This window comes from Pogoniulus pusillus, chromosome 2 (assembly GCF_015220805.1).
Source record: "Pogoniulus pusillus isolate bPogPus1 chromosome 2, bPogPus1.pri, whole genome shotgun sequence".
Lineage (NCBI taxonomy): Eukaryota > Metazoa > Chordata > Aves > Piciformes > Lybiidae > Pogoniulus > Pogoniulus pusillus.
Window position 1 is genome coordinate 34465959 of NC_087265.1, and position 9811 is coordinate 34475769.

Sequence of the window (9811 nt, forward strand, 5' to 3'; positions counted from 1 at the left end):
TGAAAATATGACAACAAGAATGTCTGCATAATATACACTGACTCTCAGGAAAGCACATCTGCTCTCAACACTTGAATGATGACTTCACTGCCTGTAAGAGTGCTTCTAACCAAGAGAGGGGCTGTGAGAGGGGCTGCAGCTCCAGAGAAGACATCAAAGCCAATGTTGCTGAGAAAATGGAAGTGTCATGCCACATGGCTGCTCTGAGAAGCTTAAGGAGAAAAAAATGAAAACGTGTTTTAGCCTAGCTGGAAAAGATGAGTCTGGTTTAATGTGGAATATGACAACAGTTCACAGCTGCCTGTGAACACACCTTCAAAACAACACCCAGACGATGGGCAGACTCCACAGGCAACAAGTTCAAAGGCCTGTAAAGCTGCAAGGAGTCAGTGTCCAAACAGGGAAGTTCAACCAGTTTACAAGTTCCAGCTACCAAAACTACTAAAATTTAAGTGAGAAAATGGTGGCATTTCTCATACAGATTAGCAGCTATGACAAAGGGGAGTTCTCCCTACATAAAACCTCTTGCTCATTTCTTAAGCATGGAAAACATAAAACATGCATGCTACAAAGATCTTTCCAATATATGAGCTTGACCAAAGGCTATACGGAATAAAAAAGTGAGCAAGCACCTGACAAAACAGAAGTTATCTCTTTCTCCTTTGGTTTCCTTGTGTGAGCTTTAAAATGTGGGCAGCAAAGGAGGGACATAAACCAAATTCCCCATGGAGCTAGCTTTATTACAAGTTTCCCACAAACAAAGCACAGTTTAGCCACCAGCTTAGGTTCATTCTTCTCATTTTTTTAGAGTCTTAAATATATCACTACTGATCTTCTATCTTTAACTGTGAAAAACATGGCAATTCTAAACACAAAAGTAGTGTGGAAATGTGTTACCTTAGTCTGGTTTTGATCAGTACACATTTTTTCCTTCCTACCCTCTTAATAGCATCCAGGGTGGACCACAGTAAGGCTCCACCATATTGAGGGCTATACTCTTCCCTCGGCAGCTGCTGCAAGCCTGCAGACAGATTTTCTTTCAATGTTCTCCCAAGTCCCTGGAAATTCCTGCTGTAAACACTTCCCAATTTACAGTCTCTACCTTGGTGTTTTTATTATTCCTAGCTGAAGCCCTCTGCTAGGGCTGTCCACATTTATTTTCCAGCTAATCTGCATGCACATGTAAACTTTATTAACAAAAACAGAGGGCTGATGATGCTCTTAAGTTATGTTCTTACTGAGAGTCATATACTTTTTTTTCTTATTAACTACTCAGTACCTGTGCTCAATATTTGAAATTAAAAAAAAAAGTAATTTTGATTCAGAATGGGCTTTGTAAAATCTGCACATGAATAAAGAAGTCAAAAATCTTTTCCCCCACAATGGTTTCCCAGCATATTGTGTCCAAACATTAGAGTACAAGTAAGCAAGGAAAAAAGCTGTGAAAGTTTAAAAGATTTGTTTGCTAATAAAGATGAGGAGCTGAATAAATAAACCTAAATAAAATTCAATCTCATTTTAGACACACTGAACACTTTCAGCAGAAGCATTTCAGAATGGAAGATGTAGGTGCTAATTATCTCTGCAACTCTCAAAACTTAAACAGATTAAACAGGAAAAAAAAACACTTCTAGTTGCGGCTGCCTCACAATCCCTTTGTAAAAACTTCATTTGCCCATGCTACATCTGACAAATGAAAGAAACTAATGTTTTCCATACTTGCTTGCTTTCTTTTTGATCAAATTTTAAAGGGTTCATCTCTCCCTAGAGCTGATATGACAAAATTAATAACAGAAAGGAGGAGGAGAGACACTGGGAAGTTAAGAATGCAAGAACACATAGAGTTTGGAACAATGATCAACTGGCATCAGTATAGTCCATCAGCCTATTACTACCAAAGGCCTATCACAAAAAAATATACATCAGAGTTCAGGTATCATAATAGCAAAAGCAACAGACAGCAAAGTAACCAGAGTACATTTTGACAGGCAGCGCCAAACTCATCACCAAATGAAGATGATTTCTAGTTTCTTTTAAATTTAAAACAAAATATATTCCTCCCAAATGTGCCCTGAATGAGAGTATTCAGGATATTCAGGTATCTTACCTGCATGACACAACATACAGGTCCAAGAGCTCTGTTCTGTTAGAATCTCTTTCAAACAAAAATTAAAATAAAATTTCCATTTCAGCATGCCTCACAGAGGAAAAGTCCTGCAAACAGGAAAGAGGTGATACTCTTCAATCTCCCAAGCAGACCCTCCTTTTGCATCTCTGCCAAAAGCACTATGCCCAGAAAAATCCTGGTTAGAGTGGTTACATGGGACCTATATAAAAGAACATTTTCCTGGGCAATTGCAAAAGCCTCTACAGTGAAATTGAAAATCTTCACTCCCACTTCAACAAGGGGCAGGGTGAAAAACAGTATTCAAAGCCTTTTGTTTTCTTCTGTTATCTATGACAATGCAAGATTGCCTCACCACTTTCACAAAGGAAAATAAGGATTTTAAGGTTAACAGCGTCTACTGGAATTACTTGTGAAACTCGATTTCCTGACTGTCTCCCTACCACAAAGATCCTCTGATGTCTATAGCTGCACTCAGTCAACAGCTTTTTTGCAGAGCACTAACATGAGAATTTCCTCCATGCAGATTCTTGTGGTCACACATCTCAGCACTTACCTGTGACATCTCCACTCTTTTTTCTTAAATTTCATGGGCTCTTTCAGTGTGGTTGGTCAGTTTCATTCACTGACACTGTGACACTCACTCGGTAGAAAACTGAGTTCAGAGTCCTAACATAGTTAGGAGTTTATTTGTTCACGAAGCAATCCTGAATAAAGAGCGTGGACAGCATCCTTACTTTCAGACAGATCACAGAAATAAATCCCTACAGCATCAGAAAAGAAATTTCTCCCCAAGGAAAACAAAGCATCATTCCTCTTCAAGCACATAAGTTTAAAAAAAAAATCCCCAAACCCCCATAAACCCAAACATGAAAAAAGAAATAAAGTATTAAGAAAATTAAAATCAACATATCCTACAAAGATATAAATCCATAACACTGCTGTAAGGTACAAAGGAAAGAAGCTTCTGGCCTCTGAGCTCCCTGACACTTCCACGGCTGCTCAGTGTCACACCTAAAAGATCAGTAATGCCCAACTTCCACCAACACACACATAATTACTGAAAGCAGTTCGACATTCCCAGACCTCTCTGGGAGGACACTACTGTCATCAGGTTATTTCCTAGATCGGCTGGCAGCAACCTAGGTGTGCATTTGAGGGGACAGCACTGAGTCATGGCCCTCAGTTGCCAACACTGACTCAGTCTCCTGCTCCCTGCCGGCATAGGAAGCTCAAGGTAACCCTCACGGCTTCTGTGGAGGCAACAAATTCCCTGCGCACAGGGACGGACAAATGTGGTGGCTGACTTGGAGGCAGAGAACATAAAAAGATTCCAATTCCCTTTGCAACCAGATATCCTTGAGAGGACAGCTGTCTGGAGCATCACTCTGAAACAAGCTTGGCTCCTTGAGTAATATCCATTACATAGGTTTCTTCTTTTTATTAGTATTTTTAAATACACAGATGTTCCAATGCTTTTGTCAGATGCAGACCCCCATACTCACAGCTGGCTCCTGCCAGCTCCCTGAGCCTGCTAACAGCCTTTTCAAGGATTTAAATTGCAAAACCAAGTATTTTTCGTACCTATCATACAAAAAGCATTCACTAAAAGGATTGAAAAGGTGCACTCTCTTGTTAAATGGTAGGAAATTGCATGCAAACAGGAAAGAAATTTGCTTTAAAATGTCATTTCATTTGCTTACATAATCAATTCACTAACCTTTTTCTTTTCAGTCAACCAAAATTTATCCAATAAAGATACTTCTTTTAAAACTGTACAACCAAGGTGCATAAATAACAGCTTCTACTGATCAATACAGTTCAAAACCACAGATTTAATCTCTGGTACTTAATCTGAAATCTGTACTATGGCAGTTGGATGGCCTGTGTTTTGAATGTGCCAAGCAACTACCGATTTCAGAAGCTGCAGAAACAGCAAGTGCTGAGTGTCTCTCTTTATCAGACCACATTCTTAGAGTTTCAAGTAAAGATCCTCAACTAATGCATCAGGGTCCTATACCCACTGAACCAACTGCAAATGCAAAAGTCATCAACCTGAAAAGCCACACTCACTACCAGCAGCTGAAGACAGCCCTATTTCAGCCTTGCTTAAAATCATCCTGGTGCATAGAAGCGCTGACACACTCATTCAGCCCCTACAGCCATAGAAGCACCCTTCGCTGGGGGTACGCCCACCCTTGCCACCCCAAAACTTCCTCATGCTACAGATGCCATCCCACAGTCACTGATGTTGCTCAGAGGATATGTGGTCTGTCTCACAGCTCTCCCAGACAAGTGTTTACCATCACCCTGTGTAATGGAAAGCTCATGCTCCCATGCACAATCTCTGACGAGGTGACTGCAAACAACAAAAGGCACTGGAGCAGTGTGTACCAAGCACAGAGTGAGTTTGCTGGAGACAGCAGAGTCTGACCTGACTGCAGTCCCAAACTGCAATGATGACCTGTCTGAGCTAATAAGCCCAGATATTTAGAAGGTTTTACTCACTTAAGCAAAAACACAGTAATCATTTAGAAGATAAAAAAGTCTCATCTGCTTATAATAAAAATGAAAAATACTCCAGAAGACTCATGTGCTTATAGAAGGCAAGAGGCCTGCCATTGAAAGCTTGCGGCACCACATTATCACTCGCAAACCACATACATCCCACAAACGGGCACCAAATTTTCATCAGAGCAGATAAATCTGAATAAACTATGGTCAAATAGTAAAATAGCCTGAGGTCTGAGCGCAGTGTGAACAGAGCTACGAGACACTTCTCACTTTAAACACTAAGCACAATATCCTTTACGGCACCTACTCCTAAGACAAGTCTTCATAAAGCCAACTCTCCACCAGCTGAAAAAGATGGGCTGAGGAGTAGATGCTATTGTCCACAAGCCATGTCAGGCAAGCCTTGGCCAGCACACTGGCTGCTGAAAAAAACCCTTTAAAAAGCACATGTGCAAGAGGCGTTAGGGCCACAGCTCATCTGTTACGCTCTGATAACCTGCTGGGAAAACCTTGATAAAATTCCACACACAATCCTTTTTCTTAATCACTGAAAGCAAGAATTGGGTGTTCATGCAACTGTGCCTCAGCCAACTTGGGGAAAGCATCCCAGGAGGTCAGCCTTATGAAACACACCAGCAGAAGCAGCACTGATCACGATCACGCCTGAGCTGCCCGCTCTTCATCGCATGACCACGAGCTTACCAGCACAGTCAGCCGACAGAGCTCTGCACTGAAGCGACTGAGGACAGTGCCTCAAAGCAAAGGTGATGCACAGTCACCTGTCAAAGCCCACTGCTGGCCACAATTCTGCAAATATAGACGTGTACTGTGCCTGGATTATGTGCAAAAGACAGGGCTGCTCAAGCATGGGCTGCCAGAGCAGTGGTGGGAAGTTTTTTGTCCTGCTATGCCAGTCCTGAACGGTGAGAGCTACTAAGCTTTTCCTCTGGTCATCACACGACTGCGTGCCATGAGGGCCAAGAATCACATTATTCACTGCAGACAAAAAAAGAAGTTAAACAGCGGATTTGGCAAACCCCCCAAAAGCATCTATCTTGGACATCCTAAAAGTAACAACAGTCATTCAAGACACGACTGTTTATACTACAAGACTCATTACACAGGAGACCTGACTATTTTTAGAGGTAGATACCACTACGATGGAGTGCTAGATGAAACCAAACAATTATTTTAAAAGGGTATTCCATCACTAATTATTCTAAACATCTTCTGCACTCTCTAAGTTGGCTTCCTGCCACTCTACAGTGTAACAGCTCACAGAATGATGCTACAGCTCCACTGGTGTGATGCTCCAACAGTGGTGACAGATAACTCACAGAGCAGGTGGCATGTCTGTAAGAGTTTAACAGCCAGGGTGAGCTCGTCACCACTTCTGCATACCAAAAAAACAAACAAAAAACCCCAAGAGACCACAATCTTTTGTTTATGCTACAAAAATACAGGAAGTTTTAATATATCACTGAAAGAGATTACCTGAAGAATTAATGTGCAACGAATAAGGGTTTTTGCCATGAGTAGCAACACCACATTCAGAGCCTCAAGACTCCAATATGGTGCAACACAAAAATACCAGCTGTGGTTTGCTGCTGCTTGGAAGGACCTATTCGAGAGAAAATAAAGATGTTCCTGCACACAGACGTATTTTTCTGAAGAACTAAACAAAACTCCAAGCCAAGAGTGTTACCAAGGACCAGTCTGGCTGCTGGTGGCTATGCCATTCGTTGCTATATTTTGTGGTTTCAGCAGTCTGAATTTGGACTTCCAACCACTTTGCAGCCTCCCTCTCTAGCCAGCACTCTGTCACCCTGAGTTTTAGCAGATACAAGATGAAAATAGAGACAGTGAAATATAGGCAAAAGCAGGGCTGGGCCAGGCCATCAGCCAGCCAAGCACCCTATGGGGGAACTAAGCATGCCTCAATTTCTGAAAACGCTTCTTAAGCAAACCAGACTTTCTGCACAGTAACAGTTTTGTTCCAGCTCTGCCTGCATCCAACCAAATCCAGGCGGAACCGCGAAACCCAAACCCACCAGAAGCCAAAGCAACAGCCAATAAGTTAAAAAAAAACAGGCTTACAAGGTATTTTAGCCAGCCAGAAGAGAGACGCTGCGAGGCGAAGGCGCATTTCACGCCCGAGCTCACACCGCAAGGACGCGTCTGCCTTCGCTGTTGCAGAGGGCAAGCAGCGGGTGCCAGGGGTCCGGCAGCCGCAGCTTCCTCGGAAGGGGCACGGCGCCCCCGAGCGGCCGGGTGGCAGTCGGGGAAAGGGGAGGGCGGGCAGGCCACCGCGACCGCCGCGCTCACCTTCCTTGCCAGCAGCGGGCTCCCAGGCGGCAGTGCATCGGCCTGAGCAGGTACTTCGATTCCCAGAGCTGCCGCGTCCCCAGGAAACAAGGAGAAGGTGTCGAGCTCGGCGGCCGGACCCGAGGGGCGAGTGGTTCTCCCGGGGTGGGTGACCGGGGCCAAACTTCCCGCCGCGCCGCCACCCCCTCAAAATGGCTTCGCCGCCGCGGCCCCTGACCGGGTAAGGCCGCCGGGGAGCCCGCCCCCGCCCCGCTGCCAGGCACGGCCGGGCCCCGCGCCGCACTGCGCCCCGCCACGCCACCCGCCGGCACCTTCACCCCGATTCGCCCCGCGGAGCTCAACAGGTGCAGAGTCCCCGGGCCCGCCAGCACCGGCACCTGCCGCCGCGTCAGGACCTGGACAGGTCCCGCGGGGCGCTCGCGCCGCCGCACCCGAGCCTCACCTCCCCCGGCACCGCGCCTCGCCGCTGCCTGGGGCTCCGCCGCCGGCCGCCGTCGCCACTCCGCCATCCGCAGACCCCCGGCCGAGCCGAGCGGCGGCCCCCGCTGCGCCGCCGCCGCCGATACCGGCTGCCGTGCGCGCCTGCGCGCGACCGGAACGACCGGCCGCGCGCGCCCCCGCCGACGTGCAGGCCGCGTCCAGCCCGCCAGCGGCGCGAGCCCCGCGCGCGGGGCGGGGCCGGGGCAACAGAGCCCTCCCCATTGGCGGCTCCGGGGAGGGAGGGGCGGGGGCGGCGGCACCGAGCCCGGCCCGCGCTCCCGCACCGCGAGCGACAGCGACAGCGAGGCGGGGACGGCTGCTCGGTGAGCCGGCGCTGATTGGGCGAGTGCGGCGGGGCGGGCGGCACCGCGGGGCGGAATGGCCAGAGGCGGGACCGGCGTCGGCCGGAGGGCAGGATCCTGAGCAGGGGCGGGTGTAGAGAGGCAGGGAGGCAGAGGCGGGACAGAGTCTTGGCTTGGGGCAGGGTCCAGCTCACGTTCGCACCGTGTGCCGTGTCCTGCTCCCTAGCACGCCGCTGCTTTCACTGACACTACCTCTGCACCACCAGTCCCCAGACGGCAGGCAGCCATGTGCCAGGCCAGTATGGCAAAGCCAGACTTGCCGCTCTCTGGCCAAGCTCTGAACCAGATCTCATCAGGCAGGTGGCAGTGGGGTGGCCCAGCTGTTTCCAGTGTCCCGGGTTAGGGTGGATCCCTCCCCCGGTAGAGTAAACTCACCACAACACGGATTTGTTGGAACGTCAGGGAAGGATGAAATTGTATTTCTTACAGTTTAAGTATAACAGTACAAAGAGAAATGAACTACTAGAGAAAAAATATAATAACCTTAAGGAAGATGGGGAAGGGGTCAAGTGGCAGCAAAGCAGCAAAAGCAGCAGCAGCCAAAAGAGCAGCAGGGGAGGATAGCAGCAGGTGCAGCTCAAGCAGCAGAAGCCAGCAAGGGGCAAGAACAAGCTGTATTTCTAGACATAAAGCTCTTGATGCTCCAATGAAATTATATTCACTTACCCATTGTTGTCATTGGCCTATCCCTGGAACGTACACCTCGCCCCTATGTCTGAGCTAGAAAATCAGCTCACATGGCCACACACAGTATGTGTTGGGCTGGGCACCGGCATCATCCCATGCTGCATGATGGGGATGATGACTCCTGGGGGAGCCTGCAGGGATCAAATAGAAATTTCACCAAGCACATGGGGACAGCTGTGAGTGAGTGCCATGGTGGGCCTGATATGCCAAAAATGGGATTATCCATGTCCTAGCATGCCAAGGCATGTTTTTCTGCTCTACCTCCTTCTGTTTTGGGGAGAAGCAACCACGAGAAAGAGGACAAAGAACCTGGAGCCACTGAGTCTAAGGACTCTGGCCTGCCCAGACTTGTTTACATCCCGTGGTAAGCAAGCTACACATGCTTAGCTTGTGCCTGCCTTGTGCAAGGCCGATGCTTTTCCCAAATTTGGGTAAAGCAAGCCTTTGGCTTCACCTAATATGGTCAAGCTTGGCTAACTGCCCCTCTGATTGGCTATTCTGTGTCCAAAGGCCCATTAGTCTCGGCTACATTGATAAAAGGAGATACACAGGTAAACAACATGTTCTGCTGTTGTATTTGTGCCTGCTGTTGTCTGCTGCTGTGGCTTACTGCCTCTGTGCATGCTGAATTGTCTGGAAACTGCCTGCCTCAAGTTTACCAGGAACAGGCTCTAAATGCCTCCACATGATTGGCCTGCATAGCCAGCATGACATCATGCTAAGACTGCACTTTGCAAGACATCCTGCCTACACCTGAAAGTCTCCTGCCAAGATGGGAAGCCCTGGAGATGCACAGATTGTCCAGACGAGCCAAGAGATAAGGTCACAGATTGTCTGCCTCCTTCCCCAGCCTGTGAAGCCTGGGAAGAATCAAAAGCCTCAGTGGCCAATAGGACAGTAACAGAATTCCCTGAAAGCATTTGGGTACTGTCTGAAGTTGTAGCTAGCCCTGTGTGTTGGGAGATAATAATGTTGTGAATAAATATTTATAGCCTCTTGTAATTCACCATAGCCTTCTGCCATAAGTAGAAAGTTGCTCCTTGAGTCCATCTATGCAGGCAAGCAGCATTTGCCCACAAGAATCTTCCAGTTCAATCAATGCTTATATGTATCTTTGCTGGTTATTTCCAGATCTAGTTATTATCTGTATAAAGTTTCCAAGACTGTGCAAAGAACCCATTATTATTAAAATTAGTGGTCAGGGGTGGCAAGAGTTCTGAATATCATTAAAAAACAATATTAATTTTGGTAAAATATCATCTTGCATTAATTAATTACCTCATAACAGTGAGATGTCTACAACAAATACCTTAAGGAA

The 9811-nt window shown here is 47.1% G+C and overlaps 1 protein-coding gene across 5 annotated transcripts in view; it reads right to left on the reverse strand.

Annotated features, from left to right (window-relative positions):
• ADARB1 (adenosine deaminase RNA specific B1) overlaps window positions 1–7515 on the reverse strand; it is a 76611-nt gene extending 69096 nt beyond the window's left edge. Inside the window, exon 1 of one of the 5 annotated variants that reach the window (XM_064160366.1) lies at window positions 7407–7515. Coding sequence is in view for 2 of the 5 variants with exons in the window: in XM_064160338.1 (XP_064016408.1) it covers window positions 6134–6172 (39 nt within the window). In the remaining 3 variants the exon portion in view is untranslated. Of the gene's footprint in view, window positions 1–6133; window positions 6198–6736; window positions 6759–6964; window positions 7081–7406 lie in introns of those variants that run through there. The other 4 variants (XM_064160359.1, XM_064160378.1, XM_064160338.1 and 1 more) reach the window with 4 other exon arrangements.
• Between the last annotated feature and the right edge of the window lie 2296 nt (window positions 7516–9811).